Here is a 27,515-nt window from a genome sequence, read left to right as displayed (position 1 = left end):
GCTGCTTCTGCCCTGCAGCCATGCTTCCCAATGGAACTCTGCTGCAGCCTTAGTTGCTAGGTCTTACTTTCAGGGGAGGCCTTATATTTGGCAATCCCCCCAAACCCCTGCTAGGTCTTATTCTTTGGGGAGGTCTTATTTTAGGGGAAACACGGTATGTATGTGTACAGAGAAGTAAATCTCTGAGTTCACCGGAGCTAATTCTTAGCTTCAAGTGAGTACTAGATTGGAGCTTTAAAGTACAAGTAAATTTAGGAAAAAAGAGACTCCATTGTACAAAATATCAGGGCTGGTGACCATGGCATTGTATTGTGTTGCATGGCTTAACAAATAACAAGCAGATTATATAAAGCAAGCTCTCTGAAACATCTTATTCTTTTACATTCAAACTAAAAAGAGATTTGGATGGGTCTTTTTTTGTCATTTTATTCATATTAAAGCAGTGTGGACCCCAAAAGATATTGCTGCCTGAACAATTGCATTCTTTTTTCTAAGTCAGGTGCACAGAACCCAAGCTGATTTGGTGCATGCCTTTTTTGTTCCCTGGAGGTTAAAAAAAGGTAATAGAATTCAATCAAATGGCCAATCAATAGGTGTCCTGCTGTAATATCCCGAATTTGCTGTCCAAACAGATGCTGGCATTCAATAAATTCATTTCTATTCTCTCTCAGTCCTTCTGATTCAACTAGGATAACTGGCATGTTTTTTGGGTTATGCAGGCAAAACATTGAGGTTAACTTGACATTGCTGTGCTATAACCAGTAGTATTTGGATGCTCCCACATCAATGAGCCAGTGAATCTGCTCCAGGTGTTAGTCCAGCCTTGAAAGGAGCTATCCAAGTTGTTAAACTCTATCTCGAAGAGGTTCAGCAGATTCACCTGATGTGGAAGCTATCAACTATCATTCTGTTGTTAACTGCTGTCAAGTCCAACTTCAACCTCTGATGATGCAAATCACCCTATTATCAACGCTTCTCCTTAGATCCTGCAGTCTCAGGGCATGGTTTCCTTCATTAAATGCATAACATATAATGCAGTTTTCTTCTTTTTCTACCTTACTAAGTGTTATTGTCATTTCTAATGAATCACGTCTCCCTGTGATATGGTCAAAATAAAACAATCTTAGTTTAGTCATCTTGGTTCCTTAAAAGGTTCAGGCTTGATCTGCTCTAGACAAACATTTGTCTTCTTAGTCATTCGCAGTAGCCACAGAACTCTTCTGTGTATGTAGGCATTCTTTAGAAGTTGTGCAAATTTCCTCAACAGATGGAATATTAGCTATATTATGTTCAAACACTACACATAGATGTAAACTGATGTTCCGTACCACTGAAATGTACTACAAGTACCTTGTGCTTTACAAACATGAGATATGCTCTTTACAATGAGAATGTGCCTAGCCTATGAAATGAAAAATAGGCTTAAATTGGAAACCTTTCCAGGATTAACCTCAATAAGGAGTAAATCTTGCATACAATATTTGCTGCATGTATTTAATACATATGTATTAGCTGCATGTTTTTCCCCTTTCCACATGAAATTTTTGAACAGAAGAGTTACTTAAGGCAAATGTTGATGCTGATCTCCTTGCTAGGCAATATTGTTGTTTGCAACCTTGTCTAGCTAGGCACAGATCAATATGCATAAGCCAAAGAACCTCTATAGAGAAACAAGTGAACAGGCTGTTTCGTTTTGTCAGCTTAACATCCTTCAGAGATGTTATTATTATTCTATCCCTGACCACTAGCTATTATTATTATTATTATTATTATTATTATTATTATTAAACTTTATTTGTACCCCGCTAGCATCTCCCGAAGGACTCGATGCGGCTTACAAAGGCCAAGGCCTCAACACACAATATAACAATACAAAACAAAAGGCAAATTAAAACAATTAAAACAGTATAAACAACAAGCAGTAAACAATACGCTAAAACACAATAAAACTGGGTCGGGCCAGAGTAATGGGTACAAGATTAAAAGTGCTGATGTGACAGGTGAAATATAAGGCTTATAGGGCAATGTTGATCGTGGGGTTTGGGTTTGTTATAGCTAATGCACCGGATCCAATTGTTAGATCCAACTAAAGTGAATGAATTAAATGAATTGCACTTATAAGTGATGATTTGTCATCCAGCAATTAATTAGGTAGGTCTGCTCTAGTTGGCAATTGTATATACCTGCTCTTCCTTTAAAGTATGTAGCCAAAGCTCAGGATTTTATACACGTTGAGGTCCCTGAATAAAACCCAATATTGGATCACTCACGATAAATACAATGCAGCAATGCATCAATGATCCACAACAGCCACAACATCACTAAAGAGGAGTAAGGAAGTGGAAAATTACAAGTTATATGACTCCATCTTTCCTTGGTATCTCAATAGAGGCCCTACCGAGGGTAAGTATTGTACTGAACAAAAACGTTGTACAAATTCAGCAGCTTTCAGCTGCAACAAATGAAAGGAATGATGTGACAACACTGACAAAGCCAATCTAATCACTTTCAAGGTTTGTTTTGTTGTTTTTAATTCACCATTATCAAAAGAACTGGTTGATCATCATCTCCAACATTTCACCACAAATAGTGTCATTAAATTCCTTAAACACTTCTGCACATCCCTAATCCTTTTGCACCAACACCTCTTTTAAGAAAAATCACTGTGCTCCACAATGTCTGATTTATATTTCATTTTGAGAACAGGAAGTAAAGAGATTAAAGTTGAGGATTAAAACACTTACTCTTTACAGCATTTTTGTGAAGAATAGCTTCTTAGTTGCTATGGGCACAGCTCAGTGACCCTTAGCCTCCAAATGCAATTCCTCTCGCATTAATGAAATATTTCAATTGGACTCCATTGAAAACAAATGAGTGGAGATGTATTTAAAATTCAAGTGTGTGCAAAGTAAGAAAACAGATTACCCCTGTTGTCTTCTTGCTTCTCTTTTTTTTTACAATGAAATGTCAAATGTAATTTGGAAAAAAAAGGATATTAAAAAATTACTGCAGAACCTTGGAAAGGCCATCTTGGGAATATAAAGAAATGGTACCATTGAAAAATACTTTGAGACTGATGTTCAGAAGGAATACGCTCTAGAGCACCAAAATTGCCATATTGTCAAATACTTATAAAGTGTGAAATGTATTTTTCTGTTCATGTGGCTCTTCTTCATTATATCAGTCTACTGTAATGAACAACAAAGGCTTGAATTCTATTGTTAGTCTCAAAAAGTGTAGACCTGTTAAAACATTTACTTACTTATAGAATTTATATCCTACTTTTCTCTCAGAAATTAGATTTAGACATGTTTTGACTTATTGTTTAACAATTAATTAAAATGCCCTATTCTAGTTGGGTTACCAATACAGGGAGCACACAACAGCTCTACTGGCTGCTGATAATGTTCCGGTTGCAATTCAAGGTTCAGGATATGACCTAAACGGATATGACCTAAGCTCTAAACGGTTCAGGGCCTACCTATCTTTGTGATCACATCTTCTCTCATGAACTGGCACGGGCTCTAAGATCTGCCAGGAAGGCCCTCCTCTCGCTTCCACCACTGTCACAGGCATGGTTGGTGGGGACGAGGGAGAGGGCATTCTCGGTGGTGGCCCTTCGGCTTTGGAACACCCTCCCCAGGGAGATCAGGCAAGCCCCCACACGGTCCTCCTTTTGCAGAGATCCAAAAACCTTGTTGTTCCAGCAAGCATTCAAGAATGATTAGTCCCTAGTGATAAATCCCCAGGCCCTAGGTATCTAGATAATACTCTGTTCCCTACACCTCATTCATTTTCCCGGCCCTATTGTATGTTGTTTTGCACAACCCCATGCACAACCTTTTTATAACCTGGTCATGCTCATCTTGTAACTATGGTCATTGATTTTTGTTGAACACAGTCTGATGGAGCTTCAATGTTGCTGTTTATTCTCTTATGCTTAATTGTGTGGGTACGAATTGTTGTATTTTACAACGTTCTTATTTTTATTTTATTTTAGGGATGGTTTTGTTTTGTTTTAATGGTTGTTTGCTTTTAGGTCTGTTGGATTTCTTGTTCCATGGGTAAGCTGCCCCGAGATGGTTGAGGGGTATAAAAATAAAGTTATTATTACCAATAGGATTCCAACCTATGTGTCTGCCTTGGAGTCTTAGCTCCAAGATGATCAAACCAAGATGCCCAAAATTTGGCATAGTATTAACATGCACCAAGTGTTCCTTCTTAAAAATATTGTTTTCAATGTATCCATGTATTTGAAACATTTAATACCAATCTTCAGTCACCAGATAGCAGACTTCTTTAACCAGTGCATCGGAAATCAACTTGTCTATTCTATGTACCAGTAACTTTGGCTATTCCATCTCAGAGTAATTTGAAAGGTAATTTTTTCTATTTTTTTTTTTGGAAAAATATTTGTACCATAAAATTACACAATGTAATTTTGTATCATAGAACTATACTATTCTCACAAAAAGAAAGCCATCTTCAACCTCAGCAACATGGAATGGACGAAGGATTGGGGGAAATCCAACCCCAAATAGGGAAACAAGTTGTCCAGGAACACCTGGCCACTCTAAACGAATTCAAGTCCCCAGGGCCAGATCAGCTACATCCAAGAGTATTGAAGGAACTAGCGGAAGTTATTTCAGAACCACTGGCAATCATCTTCGAGAGTTCTTGGAGAACAGGAGAAGTCCCAGCAGATTGGAGGAGGGCGAATGTGGTCCCTATCTTCAAGAAGGGAAAAAAGAACGACCCAAACAATTACCGTCCGGTCAGCCTCACATCAATACCAGGCAAGATTCTGGAAAAGATCATTAAGGAAGTGGTCTGCAAACACTTAGAAACAAATGCGGTCATTGCTAATAGTCAACACGGATTTACCAAAAACAAGTCATGCCAGACTAATCTGATCTCTTTTTTCGATAGAGTTACGAGTTGGGTCGATACAGGGAATGCCGTGGATGTAGCATATCTAGATTTCAGTAAGGCCTTCGACAAAGTCCCCCACGACCTTCTGGCAAACAAACTAGTAAAATGTGGGCTAGACAAAACTACGGTTAGGTGGATCTGTAATTGGCTAAGCGAACGAACCCAAAGGGTGCTCACCAATGCGTCGTCTTCATCATGGAAAGAAGTGACAAGTGGAGTGCCGCAGGGCTCCGTCCTGGGCCCGGTTCTGTTCAACATCTTTATTAATGACTTAGACGAAGGGTTAGAAGGCACGATCATCAAGTTTGCAGATGACACCAAACTCGGAGGGATAGCTAACACTCCAGAAGACAGGAGCAGAATTCAAAATGATCTTGACAGACTAGAGAGATGGGCCGAAACTAACAAAATGAAGTTCAACAGGGACAAATGCAAGATACTTCACTTCGGCAGAAAAAATGGAAATCAAAGATACAGAATGGGGGACGCCTGGCTTGACAGCAGTGTGTGCGAAAAAGATCTTGGAGTCCTCGTGGACAACAAGTTAAACATGAGCCTACAATGTGATGCGGCAGCTAAAAAAGCCAATGGGATTTTGGCCTGCATCAATAGGGGAATAACGTCTAGATCCAGGGAAGTCATGCTCCCCCTCTATTCTGCCTTGGTCAGACCACACCTGGAATACTGTGTCCAGTTTTGGGCACCGCAGATGAAGGGAGATGCTGACAAGCTGGAAAGCGTCCAGAGGAGGGCAACTAAAATGATTAAGGGTCTGGAGAACAAGCCCTATGAGGAGAGGCTTAAAGAGCTGGGCATGTTTAGCCTGCAGAAGAGAAGGCTGAGAGGAGACATGATAGCCATGTACAAATATGTGAGGGGAAGTCATAGGGAGGAGGGAGCAAGCTTATTTTCTGCTGCCCTGCAGACTAGGACACGGAACAATGGCTTCAAACTACAGGAAAGGAGATTCCACCTGAACATCAGGAAGAACTTCCTCACTGTGAGGGCTGTTCGGCAGTGGAACTCTCTCCCCCGGGCCGTGGTGGAGGCTCCTTCTTTGGAGGCTTTTAAGCAGAGGCTGGATGGCCATCTGTCGGGGGTGCTTTGAATGCGATTTCCTGCTTCTTAGCGGGGGGTTGGACTAGATGGCCCTTGAGGTCTCTTCCAACTCTACTATTCTATGATTCTATGATTCTATGATTCTATTTTGAGAGCATTTGCTTTGTCTGCCCAATTTCCTTGGTTCCACTAGGAGGTTGACGCCTTAATAGAAGGCCCCAACATTTAAACAGAGTGTTACAACCATCTTAAAAAACAAAGAAGCATCTTAGATGCTTAACTCAAAGGATTAAGATTTTTTTAAAAAATCCATCTGACAATACCAGTCCCATGACTTTAAATCCATATGACTGTTCTCTTTCTCAAAACTGCATGCACAATACACTGTCCCATTCCAGAAACTGTTCTATTCCAGCTTGCTTTTCTCTTAACACATGGCACAACTCCAGTTTAGAAGTCTGTCTTATAGTCAACCACTTCTCCAAGGAGAGAAAGAGAAGTCTTTTCTCTTTTACAAAAAGCACTTTGATGCTGCTGTTCCTGCTGATAAAATCCCAAAAGGGAATAAAAAGGGCAGACTTCTTTTTGCTCCTCTCTCCAATGTCACTGAAATCAGCAGCAACAACTGCTCAGCTGCTGCTTTCTGCAAGAAGAGCAGCTCTTGGGAGCAAATAACATAAAATAACATAAAATAAAAATATTACTCTTTTTCCACATGTCAGAAGGTTACTCCAACAACAGTATACATGAGGAGGGAGAAAGCAATGCAAGTTATAACGCAAGAAGCCTAAAACTGCAGGTTTTGATGATGACAAAGCGTCTATATTTTTAAAAAAACAAAACACCACTTTTTGATGAGAGATCTGTGATAATGATGGAAGTGGAAACTCTTAGCAGTCAATCAACTGCATATCTATGAAGTACTAAGGAAGGAATTACATTGCATAATCACTGCTATTTTCTTTTCTCTTCTTTTGTGGTAGCTGCTTTATTTGACTTGTCATCAAACCCATGATTTGTAAACAAAATCATGATTTATAGCTGTGTTTTGTATTTTAAAGTATACATCCACCCTATATTTTAAAATTGCAAAACATTTCTTTAAATAGTACTCCTGGTGACTAGCCATATTATCCAGCTACAATGAGAGCAGCAGCAACAGCTGGATTCAAAAATCAGCAGTGTGACAAAGCCACCCTTGAGTTTTAGTTCAGGCTTTAAAGGTTCTAATATCCAAGGTGCTTGCCTTATTTTGGGAACAGGGTTCAGCACCTTGGATAGATTTTTTAGCATTCTGAATAAAACCCAAGCACTGCTCTGCTGATATGGAAGGCACCAAACAACATTGCAGGTTGGCAGTGAGTCAAGACTAAACCAAGTCAAAAAGGAGCCACTGGACCCTCAGACTGTTGTCAGCCAATAACATTGCTACTGGGGAGTTCCCTTGCAACACTTCAGATTTTTAATACTGTATATCACTCACTTGACCTTGAAGGAACTGGGGGTGGTGACGGCTGACAGGGAGCTCTGGCGTGGACTGGTCCATGAGGTCACAAGGAGTCGGAGACGACTAAACGACTGAGCAGCAGCAGCATATCACTCACTTAGGTCTATTCATCTCCCTCTCCCTGAATGCTGTTGCATGTTTCTACTCCCTTGTCACTCCAAAATCCAATAGAGAGAATTTCAGGGAACTTAATTCTTCTTTCTCCAAAACTCTTACACTCAAATAATGGCTGTGACCCTTTCATTCTCAAAAGCCCGGTTTTATTTGTCAGCATCTTAAAGAGCTGGGTATGTTTAGCCTACAGAAGAGAAGGAGACATGCTAGCCAATGTATAAATATGTGGAAGGGTGTCATAAGGAAGAGGGCAAAGGCGGCTTGTTTTCTGCTGCCCTGGAAACTAGGACTCGGAACAATGGGTTCACATTAGAGGAAAGAAGATTCCACCTGAACATTAGGAAGAACTTCCTGACTGTAAGAGCTGTTCAGCAGTGGAACTCTCTGCCTTGGAGTGTGGTGGAAGCTGCTTCTTTGGAGGCTTTTAAACAGAGGCTGGATGGCCATCTGTCAGGGATTCATTGGTTGCGCCTTTCCTGCATGACAAAGGGCTGGAATGGATGTCTCATGTGGTATCTTCCAACTCTATTATTCTATGATTCCAATGTTGGCCTTATGTGTGAAAAAATAGGAGAAATAGGAGAAAGTAGAAAATAGAAGTGTTTGGAATGCAGAACAGGTAGCATACTCAGCAAGTTCCAGCAATACCCTTTGATATTTGCCATCACATTTGATCTAGGCATCACTAATGGCTGGGGTCACTCAGTGCAGTAACTTATGATGTCATCCGCATGGGCCTCCTCCCTTAACAGACCCATACCACAACACTGTAGCTAAAATACCAGGAAATGTGATAAAAAAATCAACAGGTTTTTTTTTTTAAAAAAGACCCAGCACCAATTAAAACAGTGCATACTTGTCAGGGTTTTTGTGTGTTTGTGTGTGTGTGTCAGGAGCAACTTGAGAAACTGTAGTGCACGCAGGTGAAACCACATGATTCAAAAAGTCATTGTAATTGGGTAATAATGAGAGCTCTAATGACATGTACATTATTAGAAAATTCAAAAAAGTAAATTAGCAGAGAGTTTCAGGTATATGGATACAGAACAGGTATACCGGGCTTATGAAAAGGAATATTGTTTATAAATAAAAATAATATATTTCTGCTGAAGAATTGCATAAAAATTGTATAGACAATTATTTTGGTGTCATCCTCTTTGAAAGGGTCACCCAGTGCAGTTTGCACCCCCCTACCTTCACCCATCTAACAAGAAACAATAGTGCCTATTATCTAGTCCCTGTCTGAATCTATGTTAGGCCAATGAAATGATTCCTTGATTTTTTAAAAAGCAATCTATGTTTGTAAGTTCATTAATACTAACACTGGCCAACACACATATTGGTACCTCAAATGTTAGACCTGTCTCTGGATATATTTAGCATCAGTTTTCTCCTATCAACTCTAGGTTTTGATATACAGAACATATGGCATATACCAGTTGCCATCTGCTTACCCATAGAAAATCATAACCATAACTAAGAAACAAGAGCTGATGTGTGTCAGTCCACAAATCTGCTTCAGATAAGAATACAGTCCTGGTTCTTCTCCCTCTTTTCTCAGCAGCAAACATGCCTCAAAATAGCAAGGACTCCGTGAATACACTGCTCTCTTTATCAGCAGTACTCAGCACTGAAAACTTGTCCAAACAGGTTCTGCAGCAGCAGAACAGAAACAGTATCTAATCAATCCCTAGGTCTTTTGCAGGCTCAGCCAATTGGCTTCATGCACTTAATTTTCCAGTTAACACACACAGCACAGTGCCTTTGCAAACCATGACAATACGGTCTATCCAAAGCAATTTTCTGAATCAGAGGCCCAAATGATCCCAGAAACTGGCTTAAAAACTAAGAAGCCAAGATAAAATTCATTACAGACGTATAACCGAAGTAACGTGGTCAGGCACAAGAACACAATAATTCAGTACATTGATTTATGTGTGACATTTTGTTGCAGGCAAGTCAATAATTCCTTCATTTCACTATTGTTGACTTTTAATAGCAGAGTCCTGATCCTTATATTTGTGACATGTACTAGATAATGTCTTTTCTCAACGTTTCCTCAATCAGCTTTTCTCTCGAATGCCACTATTTCAGGGCAATTTCCCCTTCACTGACCAACTGGAATCAGACCAGAGGAGGCATGGTCAGTTTGCCCTACTTCATTCCTCTGCCCTAAATACTTGTGTTAACCCAACTATAGTAGACTTATGCAATTAATTGGATTTACCTAGGTGTTTACTCACTAATTAAGAATCTCTATTCAGTGAGCCTACTTTGTTTAAGACTACCTAAAAGGAATGAACCCCTTGTCTTTAAACATATGCTTTCAGTTTGGATCAGTTCTATTTTCAAGTAAGTATATAATACCACAATCTGGATTCAGACCACCGTGGGTGGAAAGAATTAAACCATCCATTTTTTTAAATTAAAGTTCACCCTCTCACTTGCAAAAGCCAAAGGGGAAAAGGAAAGTCTCAACTGTTTTTTTCTCTTTTTTCAAATTATGATATGTGAAGAGAGTGTGTGAATTAGGGCTAGCCAGCTACTGAGAGATTCCTATCACCTCATACTATGCACAGTGGCGCCGGTTTATATCAGAGTGCTGTATGCTTATTTAAGAGGTAAAAACCATTTATTGTAATTTGATGTTTAGCTTCCTGGTTCAGAAGTTGGCCATCTACTAGAGAGCCCTTTGAATTAAAATAAATATGGCGACTATTGTGGTTTTTAAACACGCAGACAGGTATGAGAGATTTTACACTGCCTGGAAATGGTCTTCTGGCATGTATCTATATGGAAAGAGAGTGTTAACTCACTGCCCTCCTAGGTAAAAGGTCACTAGTTTTTCAACACTCTCCCTGGATGTGGCATGAATTTACAGCACAAGTAGTAAGTATGTACAGAATGTGGAGTTCACTCTAAATTACTACCAAAGTGATGTCTTGACTAAATTCTCTGGGGAAAAGCAAAATGCTATAATGATTCATTAGGATACTGGCAATATCAGTGTGACCACATGCTGACACAATTACTGAAATCCAGCTGTACTGGAATCAATAGGCATTCTATCACTGTGGCCAGAGTTTAAATATAGGGTTTACACACACACACACACACACACACACAGAGCACTCATGGTCAATATGAGCTTGGCATTTTGAATGGCAAGTGATAGCAAAATAACAAAACGATGTTATTTAGTGTGCAGAGGGGAAGTTTTAAAAAGAGGATTAGAAGGCAGTCAAGCAGGACATATTAAACAAATCCATGACTAACCGGGCGTAACAGCAAAGGGTCTCATTCTATTCAACTGAATGGTTCCCTAGGGCTGGAACTATTACTTCACTGTGCTTTTATCACCTTGGAATTTTTATGGTTATTTTTTTTTTGATGAATTCACATTTTTGTAAAGATTTTTTGACATTAAGCCAATTTTAATTTTAATTAAAGTTATAAATAACCTTAATTCTGACTTTAAAGGTTTATTGTTTCTTACATTTTTATTATTATGCCAGGAAATATTTCAAATACCAACGCATGCAGTGAGCTAGTCATACAAAGTTCTCAGAGATACTGGAAGTGAAATACAGCTCACAAACGTTATGACCTTAGAGCATATTAGTGAACTCTTTTGATCTATACCAAAAATTCCTTCCTCCTCCCTTTGTTCACCAAATGTATTTCCAATTCAAATTGATAAATTACAAAGATACAAAGGTAAAGGAACAATAGAGCTAAATCCTGTTATTACGCATAACTAAGGAAGAAAAGTGGCTGTTACATTTATTTCATTTTCTGGGTTGGAGGTTACAGAACAATCAAGAATGAACAATAGACCAAGAAAAATGCAATATAAAGAGCGAAACCATATACTGTAAAGTGATAATAAATGATTATTAATAAATCGTGACACATTGTTTTACATTTACAGAAGGGAAGAAAAGACTACTGAGATGTAGCTTTAGTGATTATCACCCTTTTGGAAATGAGCTCCCGTCTGTCAGCTCTAGCTTGCGGGGACATAAGAGAAGCCTCCCAGCAGGATGATAACACATCTGGGCACCCCTTGAGCAATGTTTCTGTAAACAGCCAATTCTCTCACACCAGAAGCGACTTGCAGTATGTTCTCAAGTTGCTTCTAACACAATAAAAAATGGAAATAAATCTCATTTGAAATAGCAAGGGGAATTATATTGGGTATAGTAGGATACAGTAGTACAAAGACTTGTGGATAAAGTTTATTGTTCCAAAGTTTTCTATACAAACAAAAGGAAACGTCATGGTATTTGCAGATATGGCCTGGAGAGAAAATGTAAAGTCAGCCATTTATTTAAGAATTCAGCACCAGATAGACTCTGGTTTAGTTGTCCCAGATTCCACCACAAACAAGTATTATAAATCAACATTTTACAAAAACAACAACAAAAGAAAACCCTCACAAAACACAGTAGCTGCAATTCAATGACAAAAGGCCATGACATAAAAACTCACTGATCAGCAGCAAGCAACATTCCCAAACTATGTACATCACACTTATTATTGTTATTAGTTTCTAAATCTATTTTTTCCTGCACTAAAAATGTCAAAACGTTTTGGAATGTGGCTCACAATCTTTTGCGCATGTTTTAAATCGAAAAAACTAAAAACTTACAACATTTTCTATGTCTAAGTAAACTGTTTTCTTCAGAATGGCTCCATCTCATTTAGGCATTATGGTCACTTTCTGACTTTTCTTCTGACCCTCTGGATAATAGTGCTGTGAAATAGTTACCTTTTTCCTGGCCTGCTGATCTTTGGAGGAATGGGCCTTTACATGCTTTCTTAAAGAACTTGGATCGGTGTATCGTTTGGTACATCCAGGAATCTGGCAAGCATAAGGTTTCTAAACAAAGAAATAAAAAAAAATGGCTCACAAGATTTTTACTTAAAGATGGTTCATGTTAGGTTGATATCAACTGCAGTACAATGACTATAAAGAGCTTAATACCACAAGCAGAATGACCATGTAATTTATAGAAAAGTTAAGAGAGAAAGTAAAGCAGAAGGGAAGGAAAAATGAGAACATTTTGACTATTTTAAGCATGGAGATCTATGTTGAGATATGAAAAAATCTTTTCTCATGTTTCTCTGAACATGTGAGCAAGGCTATGAAATTAGCCATACTTTGGACATTGTGCATGCTAACATCTCATTCATACTACAGAAGTATATTATTATTATTCAGTGTTAACTACCATAGTTCTGTGTTATGAACTTCAAGGATTTGCAGACTAAGGGACATGTAGATGGATCCAAAACACTTAGGTTCAAAAGAATTTCTGATTTTTTGGATTTTGAAATACCTACATAAGGAGAGATCTGTGAAATGAGATAAACATGAAATCCATTTGTGCTTCATATACTCAACTTGTACTATATCTATGTAGCGTGATAGAGCTCTGAGTAACTCCACCTGTGGCATGTGCACACCTATTTTCAGGGATGGAGCCTTCAAATGTAAATACAGTAGAATCTCATTTATCCAACATAAACGGGCCAGCAGAATGTTGGATAAGTGAAAATATTGGATAATAAGGAGAGATTAAGGAAAAGCCTATTAAACATTAAATCACATTATGATTTTACAAATTAAATACCAAAACATCATGTTTTTTTAAAAAAACAACAGAAAAAGCAGTTCAGTACACGGCAACATAATGTAGTAATTACTGTATTTACGTATTTAGCACCAAAATATCACAATGTATTGAAAACATTGACTATAAAAACATTGACTACTAAAAGGCTGACTGCGTTGAATAATACAGAAGGTTGGATAAGTGGAGGTTGGATAAGCGAGACTCTACTGTAGCTCCATGAATAAAGGCTTCCAAGTGGATTGATAGGCATCACATGAGAATCCAGATAAACACAAAGCTCTCTTCTTGCAGACTCCTACATTTCATAAAAAGATGCCCGAGTATGGGAATAAGTTGGTACCTACAATGGGGTCATGGCTACTCAGTGTGGTTCCATTCACATGCTGGAGACTTGCTTGGGCAATACATCTGAATTAAGGCTATTTTGGAGCCTGAGATGAGGAAAAACATTGTACTGATGTAGGGCCAGGTGAGATGTATATCCTTGGTAAAAATGAGAGGCAGAAACAGGAGCGACTGAATTTCGCAAACTGCTCAAATAAATTCTCATCTCTACTCGTACTTACAGTTATTTAACCCTCACAGAAATCTTTGGCATTGTCAGAAATTACATTTCTTTATTGGTTCAGGTAAAGAAGCTGTAGGAAAGTCCCAGACACAGAGATATAGAAATCTGCTTCGGAAAGAGAGAATGAAGGAAAGTCGTTAGGTGTTATAAGACAGAAAAGAAATAAAAGCAGAAAGCAATGCTCATGTGCTAAAGCTTCAAATGTATCAAAGGTTGTGCACAGAATGTTTAGATTTAATTTATTAAAATATTGCCAACTTCCTATTTTTTCCCGTGTCAGGAGCGACTTGAGAAACTGCAAGTCGCTTCTGGTGTGAGAGAATTGGCCGTCTACAAGGACATTACCCAAGGAACGTCCGGATGTTTTGATGTTTTTACCATCCCTGTGGGAGGCTTCTCTCATGTCCCTGCATGGAGCTGGAACTGATAGAGGGAGCTCATCCACGCTCTTCCTGGGTTGGATTCGAACCAACAACTTTCAGGTCAGCAACTCACCCTTCAAGGCAGCAGTCCTGCTAGCACAAGGGTTTAAACCACTGTGCCACCAGGGGCTCCTATGAAACAACTACAACATCTGCTATTGTCCTTATACCTTTTTTTAAAAAAATGGACTTTGAGGGAATTACCTGTGTTAAGCCCTCTTGGTCACAATTCCGTGCCTTTTGTAGTATTACATTCAAATACAGAATAAGCACCATCTGCCTCTTTGAAATAGCTTCACAGGGAAGGGAAAAGGCCTCCTCAACCAGAGTGATCTACTTCGGCCAGAAGTAATGGTCAAGCAATTCTACTTGCAGGGATTTCTATTACCTATTCCATGGCAAATTCTATCTATCTGACATCCACCCTTTAAAACTTTTGTATTTTAAAGGCAAATTATAAGACACACAGCGAAGTCAAAACAGGAAAGCAAAACAAAACTTGAAGACAATCAGATTCTTCTCTTACAGTGTCCAGGTGCGTCCTCTGGTGTTTGGCTCGGTCGCTTGAATTACTGAATGCTTTTTGACAGCCTGGGTGCTGGCAAAGGTAAGGCTTTTCTCCGGTGTGGCTCCTCAAGTGAATCTTGAGATTTTCTAGTCTAGAAAAGGCCTTCTTGCAACCTTCAAACTGTGGAACAAAACAACATTTCTAAGATCACAGCACACAGTGGAGGTAGGGTCACACTTTCCTCCCTATCCCGCACACAGATAGTTTTAAAGAAAGCCTGTAGCATACGCAGATTGAATATGTAGGAGAGGAGTAGGATCAGATTTTTTTTGTTTTAGAGATTGGGGTTATTTTAGAGCTTTATTTTTTACCTTTATTTATTTATTTATTTATTTATTTGCAGTACCTATATTCCGCCCTTCTCACTCCAAAGCGGACGCAGGGCAGATCACTGAATATACATATGTGGCAAACATTCAATGCTATTTATATACTGACAAGACAGACAATTGTACATAGAGGTACATATATGCTTTTCTCATCTTCGGCATCTTGGAGGCTTATGCTCAGTTCCAGACATTTGGGGGGGGGGGGGGGCTGTTGCTCCATCTCCCTGCAGAACAGCTTTGTTCGTAAACTTCCTCCTTGATTGAATCACCAGCATTTTCTGGCATTTCCTTATGGATGCCTTAAAATACCTCCCTGTTTTCAAGTGGTACCTATTTATCTACTCACATTTTGCTTTCAAACTGCTAGGTTGGAGGAAGCTGGGCTAAAGGCCAGGAGCTCACCCTGACTCAGGCTTTGAACTGTCAACCTTTTGATTGGTAAGATTGACTGCAGCTGGAGGTTTAACCTGTTGTGCTAAAGCCCGGCCTAAGAATCCATCAGTCACCTGTGAAACTGAGAGTTCAAGTCCAAAAAAAAAAGAACTTCCCCAAACTGTTGATTTTTGACATTGTTACATCTACCTAAATTCATGAATAGAGGCCAATGTGATTTGGGTGTTGGCCTATGAATCTGGAGACCAGACTTCAAATTCCACTTCAACATGGAAACCCACTGGGTGACCATGGGCAAGTTTCTCTCTCTCTCGCTCTCTCTCTCTCTCTCTCTCTCTCTCTCTCTCTCTCTCTCTCTCTCTCTCTCAGCCTCAAAGACAAAAGCAAGCCCCCTCTGAAAAAATCTTGCCAAGAAAACACCATGATAAGTCTCAATTAGCTGAAAGGTACATACAAACAACGTCTATGGGCACAGGGCTCTGCACCATTGAAAATACTAGAAAAGGCATTGTGTGTGGCCACTGCTCACACTTTCATATAAGTACATGAATGGACATTAATTCAAAACCCCTCCTCGAGTACATTTACTGAACATTCATAAAGGGCTTGTAGTCCTATTAAATAGGTATGTTAAATTTTGTTGTAGCATGTGTTCAGTGTGTAATTCCTGTGATAAACCCCAACATTGCCACATAAACATGTATAAAGTGCACTAATGCTGCAATGCTCCTATACACATCTACTCAGAAGTAACTAGATATAGTGGGAACTAAAACCCAGGCAAATAAGAATTGGGGGGGGGGGGGGGAGTGCAATGGAAACTCGGCTGTTTAAAAAAATTAAAATCTAAAATGCATGATTAGATTATTTTGTTCACAGTGCTTTAAAAGGTTCTGGATGAAGAACTGGAGTCAAGGGTACATAGAATTAATGCAGTTCGTCTCCACTTTAACTACCATGCTCAATCCTATGGAATCATGAGAGTTATAGTTTTACACAGGTCTTTAAACTTCTCTGTCAAGATGTATTGATGCCTCAGCAAACTACAACACTTATGACTCCATAGCATTAAGCCATGATAATTTAAGTGGTGTCTAGCTGGATTAATTCTATAGTGTAGACGCACCTAGCGTATCCTAAGGCAACTATAAAAATGACCATGAATGTGATCCTTCCCCATTTGGTGACTTCTGGAAACTGGACTACAATTCCTGTCATCCACAGCCATTGGGAGTTGTCATCCTTTAAGTGCCTGGTAGTCCATATTCATTTCCTATGTAACCAACCTATCACTTGTTTTCTGAATTGTATTTAAAATAGTTTTTATTCTATGTAAAGCATCATATACATTGATATGTAATAACAACGACATCAGATGTTAATTGTCATCATCATAAAAGCAGAAGTGCTCTTCAGATTTACTGTAAAAGGAATATTAAAATATCCTCAAAATTAAGCATTCAAACCACGTTGGTAGGATGATGCTTGTAAGAAGAATGTTTTCCTAAACTCTGTGTAACTTGCATGGTTTTATTTGCTAATAGGATTTTAGGCTTAGTTAGCTGATTTTCACATGAGCTATGATTAGGCAAAGGAACAAGAAACCAAGTTGATTGCAGTCACATTTCCAAATGGAAATGTTCATAACTCCTGAGTTATTAAGCCCTGTTTTGAAGAGGATGTAACACCTTTACCACAATTAGTCATTTTAATACATGCCAAGCCTTTGCCATTATAAAGCTTTATAACTTTCACAGAAGTATGCCTGAATCATCCAGACTTTCTGGAAGCATTAAAATTTTGTGGATTTAATAATAATAAAAAAGAAATGGGGTCTGTAATGCTTTTCTTGTTACTGTGCTTCTCTTTGTACAATAACATACAAACCAAGGCCATTAACTACACTCATAAAAACAGTTTCCCGGACCATACTTTTAAAATATTTTATGTTAGTGTTCTTGTCAATAAAAATCAAATGGAGTGTGAATATATTTACATGTAGGGTTGTTTTGTAATTGAAATCAGAAGGTAAAGATAAAACATGAATAAGGGAGACATGATTGGAAAAGCTTTTGGTGCTGTTTGTGGGCAAGAGAGAACTACTTTATATCATGCTAATTTCATGTGTTGTGAAAGTGTGCAAGTACAGGATCTATACAAATGTGCATAATGAAATGTAATGCAATTTATATTTTCCTTGTTAGTGAGCAGGACCTTCCAGCTTCAGTTGCTGCTTGATATGCCATTTTAAAATAAAAATAAAATCTGTGCTATAGATAATTTGCTCTCACTTGGAGAAACCTCCAAAGCAGTTCTTTTGTGCATAATCTGTAAAACCCTTTTTTTTTTTACAAAATGCAGCTGTAAAGGATGGAATCTCCAGCAGAAAATCTCTTTGGTGAGACTGCTTCGTAAGTCCTTTTCCTCCAGCTGTTTTTCTTCTAAAAATGCTTTTCACAGCAGGGGAAATATGTAGATATCCTCACTTATTCCCTGGCAGGAGGGAACAAATGAGGGGCTTTTTTTAAAAAAAGCAGCCAAACTGTTAGAGGGAGAAATGTTTTCCCCCCCAAAAAACCTTCCCCACTGGAAACAAAGAAATATATGCCTAAGCATCATGCGCAGCTTGCTCTTCTGAGTGGCCTTGGGTGTTGGAAACACACAAGATTAGCAAACTGAACAATCTATTTTGCATACAGCTATATCCAAAAGCAATGTTGTCTAGGAAAGTTATGCATGCTGTAGATTTGAACTACTCTGCTGTAATCTCTCTTGACACCCTCCAGCTCATTCACTGACTGACCAGCTGACCCATTATTTCACATGGTCAGCATCCCTCTGAAATGCAATGACACAAAATAGAAATTCCAGGAACATATTCTCCAAGATGTCCTAATTACATGAGACATCTGAAAAGCAGATTTTGTCTGTCACACACATCATGCAAAAGACATAAAGTAGAGCTGACCAAGAACAGGGACTGACTACTTCACCAGGAGAAAAAACATAGAAAGTCAAACATACATGGGTAAGGCAGCTGCCCCTTTCCACTCTTGTTGAGCCATCATCAGATTCAGGAGTGGCTGGATAATTTGAACATCACAAATACAGACATGCTATAGTGTATTTTTTTAAAAAAATATTAGATTCCTTACATCTCTAGTTTTTCAGACTACCAGTGTTTCTACAGCCTCATATCTCATACACAACAAAAGTAGCAAACAAAAGAGATATGAGGACTGGAGACAGACACAAGATCAGAAAAAGATGCAAGGATCTCTGAAATGCTAGGAAGTGTGAATTTTCACCAAGTATTATGCTTGGATTCCCCACATTTGACAGATATTCCAAAATTGGAAACAAATCGGGCTGTGGCGCAGGTGGGAGAGTAAACCAGTGCAATTAACTGCAATGAATCACTCTGACCAGGAGGTCATGAGTTCGAGCCCCGCTCGGAGCCTATGTTTGTTTGTCTTTGTTCTATGTTAAAAGGCATTGAATGTTTGCCTATATGTGTAATGTGATCCGCCCTGAGTCCCCTTCGGGGTGAGAAGGGCGGAATATAAATGCTGTAAATAAATAAATAGATAAATCCAACTTCCAAAACACTTCTGGTCTTAAGTATTTCAGATTCAACCTGTAGGACATCTAGGGGCCCACTTACTCAGGCCATATGAGCCTGTTTGGGGATGAATGGACCCCAAGGCTGTCCCTGTTTTGTGTTTTAAAAAGGTATGGGAGGTTCCAGAGCTTTCTTGAAGCTCCGGAGTTCTCCCATGTTTCAGGACATTGTAAACATTTGGGCAGTTTCCTATTCGGAAGTAGCTGTTCACACGGCTATCTCACTTTCCCTGAGCTTGGGCAGCCCAAGGCCATGGGATGACCATTACCTTTCCCTGTTTTGTTTTGTTTTGTTTTGTTTGTGTCAGGAGCGACTTGAGAAACTGCAATTTTTTTCTGGTGTGAGAGAATTGGCCGTCTGCAAGGACATTACCCAGGGGATGCCCGGGTGTTTGATGTTTTACCATCCTTGTGGGAGGCTTTTCTCATGTCCCTGCATGGGGAGCTGGAGCTGACAGAAGGAGCTCATCTGTGCTCTCCCTGGATTCGAACCGGCAACCTTCAGGTCAGCAACCCAACCTTCAAGTCAGCAGTCCTGCCAGCACAAGGGTTTAACCCCTTGCACGACTAGGGGCTCCACCTTCCCCTGTTATAGTTGTAGTGGTGATCACTGGACAAGGAAATGGCGATAGTTGGACAACAAAGAAGAACCTTCTTTGGACTGCAAGGTCAGAGTGGCAGTCCAGCAGTGCCAAAATAGCTCTGGCACCACTGGACCGTGTGGGCACCATCCAGCCTCCAGGTTGCCTTGTGGACACCCACCAGCCCCCAATCCAACTTGGCAGCCGGCTGTGTGGACTCCATCAATGCTGATCTGGAGTATCCCACAACTGTAGATGGCACCCCACAAGTTTTTGACAACTTGGAGCATCACACCTAACCACATACACTAAATATATTTTGTTACATAGTGACCAATGGAAGGGATCTTGCTTTCTATTCACTAGGACTGAAATTGTAAGCAAATTTATCAGTAAATAGTCCTACTGAACTTATGAATGTACATCACTTCCAATAGAAACATATCTAATTCAAGAGGGCAGTCATGCACAGTTATCTGGGAGTAGATGTCACTGACAACCACAGAGCTTACTTATTTTCATAGGACTGCAAAACACAAGCAATCTTTAAAGTTCATGTGGCTGTATGTGTACACAGAAATCACCCATGTGTGCATGCAAACACTGACAAAGACTTTCTGGAAATTGTTTCCCAATAAGAAAGTTTAGGATTGGGGTGCACGTTTAGTAAACTTCCCAGTTTGAGACATGCCTAACTTTGCTGTTGTTGTTGTGAAGAATGTAAATATTATGACAAGCTTCTTGGAAGAGAAATTATTTCTGAATGTGTCAGCTGGTAATAATTTTAAAACCATGTGGAATAAAAGAGACTAGAAGAGAAACAAACCAAAATAAAAAAGGGTATTATTTTAGTATTTTCTTAGGAAGTTAGTCCTAATTTTTCTTCTATTCAGTCTGCCCTTCCCTTTTCTCAATTATTTTCCCACCGCATATTTCAATGCCAGTGTTGCTTATTTTTAACATGGCCAACCTTAAGAGCTGACTTGATTCTTCTTATGACTCTCTGCTCTAGATTAAGCTTTGATTGTATCCAAAGGCCATTTTATGTTGTAGTTAACATGAATGATATTTATCTACAGTATTTCCTTTTAAAATGTGAAACATGAATTTAAAAGGTATTATTCCTAAGAGAGTAAGTCTAGAATGAGCTTTTAAGGCTGCTATCCTATATGCACTTACCAAGGAGTTATTGGGGCTTACTCAGAGCTTAGAAAAGTTACTTCTTTGGACTACAACTCTCAGAGTGACCTAACAGCATTAGGAACTGTGGTCTGAAAGTAAGTTTTTTAATCACTGGATTTACTTCTCAGTAAGCATGTGTAATCCTTGTGTAGTGCAGCCTAGAATGCAACAGGCTTGTTCTTTTCTAATCCTTATGAACTATAGGAGAAATCCTGATTCTGTGGGAGAAAAAAGCAGTGAGAAAAGGATGTGGGAAAAAGAGAAGACAGACAGAGACACAGACATGAAGTCTTGAGGATGTCTATAGTGAGTCTACATTGTAGAACAGATGCAGTTTAACACCACTTTAACTACCATGTTTCAAGACTATGGAATTGTGGAAAATGCATTTTTACAAGGTTTTTATCCTATGTTTAAAAGTGTTGATGCTCACCAAACTACAAATCCCAGGATTCCATAGTATTGAGCCATGGCTGTTAAAGTGGCGGTTCTTCCATTGCCTTCCTCTGAAGTTGAAAGAGTGACTTGCCCAAAGCACACCCAGTGGGTTCCCATGGCCAAATGTGAAATTAAACCCAGAGACAGTCCATTGCTGAAACCAGCACACTGGCTCCCAAACTTTACCCTCAAAATATGTTAACCACCTTAGAAAAGTCCTTTAAAGTTTGGACTAAAAACTGGTACGGATTTATCACTACACTGACCTGGACGTCAACAGCTCCCACTGATACTATTCCCTCATCTCTATGTGCAAAAGCCGTTGCTTACCAAACATTTACATGATTGGGGGGGGGGGGGGGCTGTTATCTGATCTTTACAAAAGAACAACTGCCACAAGGATAAAGTCAATGAAATTCATAGGTAACAGAAAAAGCCGTAGGAGGGTGACAGATGGCATGATTGCCTTGTTAATCAAAACGTAGCAGCACTTTGACCCTGTGAGTCCTGGGCTGGTTGTGGGTAATCTGTCCTTGAATAATTCTGAGGTCTTCAACAGAGATAGATAACTGTGGGCATGCTTTTTCCTTAATTGAGAGGGGCCTATTGCCTTTACACTCCTCCAAATAATTCTGGTTCTTCCCCTCTCATCTCTAAACTGGCCTTTTAAACTGTTTTGATGTTTAATTTATTATTGACTGTTCGCTGATGGGTCTATGGACCGTAATAAAACTGTATGTATTATGTTTGTTACTTATTTTTGATTACCACTTTTTTAGTGGAACCGTGGAATAAAAAGGCCTAAATCAGAGGTAGGAATCATACGTCCAGTTTTGTTGTACTATAACTCGCAGCATTCCTCTCAAGTGTCTGTGTTGGCCAGAACTTCTGGAAACTACAATCCAACAACATTTGACAGGCTGCACAATTCCCACCGCAGCCTAAATCCAATTGTTGGTCCAGTTTACAGTAGATTCAGTGAGTCAGTGGTGTTGGAATGTAATTCCCAGAAGTTGCCTTGAATTCTATTGTGGGACTAAGGTGGGATATAAATCATATCAAATAAATAAATAAATAAATAATAAACTCATTAGTGCTTTTGTAAATGTTGATTTATCTAATTAATTCAACTTTCTGCTCTAGGAACAATTGGATTTCACCCCGTGTACTTCCTCATAAGCAGCCCTCCATAGTCTTGTTTAGGAAACATAATTCAAAAATGCCCTGGAGTGAATATTTGGAGGAGCGGATCTCAAGTTTTCTCCCTTGTGTAAAAGCTGCCATAAAAGTTTAGATTGGGACCATGAAGAACATGAGTTTAACCTTTTCTCACATTCTGCTGTCTAGCCCAGATACCCCCTTTGAAATTGGCATTAGCCATGGAGGGTAAAACTTAACAGTTTAGACATTTGAGTCCCCAAATTCTACATTCGTGTAAAGCATAGATTCTGCTTATTAAAAACCCATCTGTGTAATATATATATAACTGCTACAGCTAACAGATTGTTCTATGGAGGACCTCTGATTTGCAGTGTCTAATGAATAGAATGGCATCCCATTGAATCCAGTGAGACTTAAAAGAGATTCAGGATATTCACTGTGACTACTGTTGCAATCACTGGACTTTCTGTAAACATGCACAAGGTAAGGGGCATTTTAGTTTAAAACAAAATGATTATAGTTCAGGGAAACAAAAGGATGTTCCTTTTGAGATCTGAATAACATATCATTTGTCTTTTAAAAATGCCCGGAATACTCCAAAGAATCTTCCTGAACGTAGATATCCTGACCAAAGGCATTATTTGCTTAATGGTAGAAAGTGTTTTTAAAATAAATTGTTCTGATCTTATGACTGCAATGTGTTTAGATAAACCAACACTGATTTTAATTACAGCTTGAAGAGTTTTCATTAAAATGAAGCATTGGACACATCTTAATTGGTTGTAGAGTTATTTCTGCTCTTTGACTTCAGCTTTTAAATGATTAAGGCAGAAAATTGCCATGTGAACAGACAGAAAGATCTGCATCACAATGAAAAGATGCCTTGTCAAATACTGGCCCGAAATTCAACATTAGCTCAAAAGCTCACTAAATAAACAACCACCAGTTTTACAGTTATGACTTCCCTGTTCTGATTTTGATATTTTCTCTCTTTAAATAAATAAGCATAGCTGTGAAGAAGTCACTATGCAGACTTTACTTTAAGGCAGCCCATTACAGCTGAAGGAGGGCTGCAGGGAAACAGAATGAATCAAAAGAAAGATGTGACTGAGGGATTCAGAGAGGGTTTGAAAGTGAAACTAACAGGGTGTTGAGCTGAAACAGAAATTTTGAGCTGATAGATACAGAGTTTTGGATTTGAGGAAGAAGGGAATAGATTATTATGGTTTTGTCTTCAATAAACCTATTATTGTTGTTTTAAACCTGTCTCTGTATGGCTGTCAAACTTGAATTGAAATCAGGCCACTCATCAAAAACCAAATAATCCCTCTATGTATGTATCAGTATCTTGCTTCTTTTATATCCATTCTGTTCTGGGCATGAGCACTAGATACCAATAATGGCCAGGAGCTCCCACAATGCTCTGCAACCGTATGAAAGCAACAATGCTGACAACACGGACCTGATCTATCTCGACCTGAAAAGGGGATACTGTACTGGCATTGCCCTGTGTAGACAATGAACTGGTACAAATAGGACTAGACTGCTGTCTACACTGTGCCGCAGAGTTGCTCTGGTGTTTTAGGCTAACTTCAGAGCATCCCCTGACCTTTCTTAATGTGGAGCTACACCAGCTTAACATGGTTTGCCCTGCAATACCTACTGGAAGTGGTGGAATATCATTAAGATAGCCAAGATGAAGTGAAATCAAGGGAAATAATGCTTAAACAAAAAGTCTAAGCAGAGAAACAGTCCAGACAAAGACCTGGAGGTAGTTTAGAGCAGATGAGTAACTCCTGTCCAGATAGAACTGACCAACTGCTGAATACTTTCCAGAACTGGCCAACAACTTAGCAATATCCATGGTTTAGAAAACAATGAGCACTAGATATAACTCAAGCACAAGTAGTGCTTGCACAATGCAAATCAATTGCAGGAGTTATAAAGAGTAGGAGGAGAAAGGAATCAATGAAAGCTCAGAAGTAAGACATATAAGTAACATATGACAATAGCTAAAGAACCTCCCCTGCGGCCACTCCTGGGAGTGCATCACTCCAGTGCCCACAGGTTCATCGGAACACGCAAGCCCCCTCACCACGGCAAGGTGACAATCCATCGAGGGGGTTCCAGACCAAGCACAATCCGAAGACCCAAAGACCTCAACGGCGGAGCAGGCGGAGGATAACATGGTACATGTTACAACGGCTGTGAAGGCGGAAGAAGGCTGCAACAGACTGAGAAGCCACTGTCGTTGTGTTAACCACACCACTGCTGGAACCTCACTCTGTGAAGACTGTGTGTTGACCGGCCGTGCACCGACCTCCACACATTAAAAAAAATCACGCACAGGCGTCTTCCAACAAAAATAAAAACAAACCTACAAAAGTCCCATGGCGATCAGCGAGTGGCGACGGGGGCAGGACTGTGAAATCTGGAAGCCCCTAGTCACAGACTGGCACATGGGCGGTGGATATGGACTCAGTCGTTCTACCTCAAGGACCGAGGCAGTTGAGTAGTCCGGCAGCTGTATCCATGACTGAGCAGCCCTTTTTAGGATCCGCTCTGCTCACCCCACACGGGGAAGGGGCTAGAAAAGGTGCCCTAAACATAGTCTGCCTCTCCTACCCTGACTGGACTGCCGCGTCCAGAGGGGTCACCACTCTGCGGCCAAAAAAGAAAAATGAACTTTGGAACATGGAACGTACGGACATTGTTAGATAACACTGACAGCGAGCGCCCCGAACGCAGGACTGCTCTCATTGCAAGAGAGCTGGGACGCTTCAAGATCGACATAGCAGCCCTTCAGGAGACCCGGAGAGCAGGAGAGGGGCAGCTGAAGGAAGAAAAGGGAGGCTACACCTTCTTCTGGAAGGGACTACCTGAAGAAGAGCGAAGAAGAATACACGGAGTTGGCTTTGCTATCAGAAACGACCTGGTGAAGCACCTGACTGAAGCACCCACTGGCATCAACGAACGACTTTCAACCCTCCGAATTAACCTTGCCAAAAACCAACAGGCAACCATCATATGCGCCTATGCACCGACTCTAGATGCTGACGAAGACATCAAGGAAAAATTTTACTGTCAGCTGGATACCATCCTATCGGAGATACCTAAGGAGGACAAAATCATCCTCCTGGGGGACTTTAACGCAAGAGTCGGAAGGGACTCTGACCTGTGGCCAGGGATCATAGGAAAAGACGGGGTCGGAAACAGCAACTCGAATGGCATCTTGCTTCTCACCAAATGCGGAGAGCACAACCTTGTCATCACCAACACGCTCTTCCGCCAGAAAAACAAGCTCAAGACATCATGGAAGCACCCTCGGTCAAAGCATTGGCACCTCCTGGACTATGTTATCACACGTGCCAGAGACCGCCGCGATGTGCTTCTCACAAGAGCCATGACAGGTACTGATGACTGCTGGACAGACCACAGGCTAATCCGATCCACGATGGCTATCAAGATCGTCCCCAAACGCAGACTCCAAGGAAGAAAAACAAGGCGAAAAATGAACACCCAAGCCCTTCAGGAGCCCTCCAAACGAGCCCTTCTCCAAACAACACTCAAAGATCATCTACCCACAGAACACCCCGAAAATGTTGAGGAACATTGGAACAAACTGAAGACCTCCATCATCACAGCCTACGAAGAAAGCATTGGATACCTAACTAAGAAACATCAAGACTGGTTTGATGATAACGACAAAGAGATCCAACAGCTGATTGATAACAAAAGGAAAGCCTTCCAAACATGGCAGAGAGACACCAACTGTGCTGCCAAGAAAAAGATCTATGCCAGTGCAAAAGCTGAGGTCCAAAGAAGGACCAGAGAACTCAAGAACATCTGGTGGACAAAGAAGGCTGAAGAAATCCAACACCTTGCAGATACCCATGACGCTCAGGGATTTTTCAAAGCCACAAAGATCATTTATGGACCAAGAAACCATGGCATACAGCCCCTACGCTCATCAGATGGAACCAAAATTCTGAAGGACAAAACATCAATTGCACTACGTTGGAAAGAGCACTACCAGAACCTGCTGAATCGCAGCTCCAATGTGGCCGAAGAGACCCTCTCACAAATCCCGCAACAACAAACCAGGGATGAGCTTGCAGCACTGCCTAGTTTGGAAGAAGTCAGCAATGCCATCAGCCAACAAAAAAACAACAAAGCTAGCGGACCTGATGGGATTCCCGCTGAAATCTTCAAAGAGGGTGGACCTGAGCTGATGCAACAACTCCACCAGCTCATTGAAAAGGTGTGGATGACCGAGAAAATCCCAGCAGACTTCAAGGATGCCACCATCATCACCCTTTTCAAGAAAGGGGACAGAACAGACTGCGGGAACTATCGTGGTATCTCCCTTCTAACCTCCGCCGGGAAAATCCTCGCAAGAATCCTTGCAAACCGCCTTCTCCCTGTCTCAGAAGACACCCTCCCAGAATCCCAGAATGGCTTCCGCCCCTCCAGAGGAACAGTGGACATGATCTTCACTGCTCGACAGCTCCAAGAAAAATGCAGGGAACAAAACCAACCTCTGTACATGGCATTCATTGACCTTGCAAAGGCATTCGACACAGTGAATCGCAGCGCTCTCTGGACCATCCTCCAAAAAATCGGGTGCCCTGACAAATTTGTGAACATCCTGCGGCTCCTCCATGATGACATGATGGCAACAGTCTTGGACAGCAACGGCTCCCAAAGTGACCCATTTAAGGTTGAATCAGGTGTCAAGCAGGGATGTGTTATTGCCCCCACCTTATTTTCCATCTTCATCGCTATGATACTTCACCTTGTTGATGGGAAGCTTCCCACCGGAGTGGAAATCATCTATCGGACAGATGGCAAGCTATTTAACCTCAGCAGACTGAGAGCCAAAACCAAGGTCACCACAACATCTGTTATAGAACTCCAATATGCTGATGACAACGTAGTCTGTGCGCGTTCAGAAGAAGACCTACAAGCCACTCTAAACACCTTCGCAGAAGCATACGAGAA

At 40.3% G+C, this 27,515-nt stretch overlaps 1 protein-coding gene across 2 annotated transcripts in view; it reads right to left on the bottom strand.

Moving 5' to 3' along the window:
- glis3 (GLIS family zinc finger 3) overlaps positions 1–27,515 on the bottom strand; it is a 219,573-nt gene that overhangs the window by 57,894 nt on the left and 134,164 nt on the right. For both annotated transcript variants that reach the window (XM_003216490.4, XM_062971953.1), the window contains 2 exons: positions 14,768–14,929; positions 12,384–12,494 (listed from right to left, as the gene is read on the bottom strand). In XM_003216490.4, the coding sequence (XP_003216538.2) occupies positions 12,384–12,494; positions 14,768–14,929 (273 nt within the window). The remainder of the gene's footprint in view (positions 1–12,383; positions 12,495–14,767; positions 14,930–27,515) is intronic.

Source organism: Anolis carolinensis, chromosome 2 (assembly GCF_035594765.1).
Source record: "Anolis carolinensis isolate JA03-04 chromosome 2, rAnoCar3.1.pri, whole genome shotgun sequence".
Taxonomy (NCBI): Eukaryota; Metazoa; Chordata; class Lepidosauria; order Squamata; family Dactyloidae; genus Anolis; species Anolis carolinensis.
This window is presented reverse-complemented; position numbering and strand designations above follow the sequence as displayed.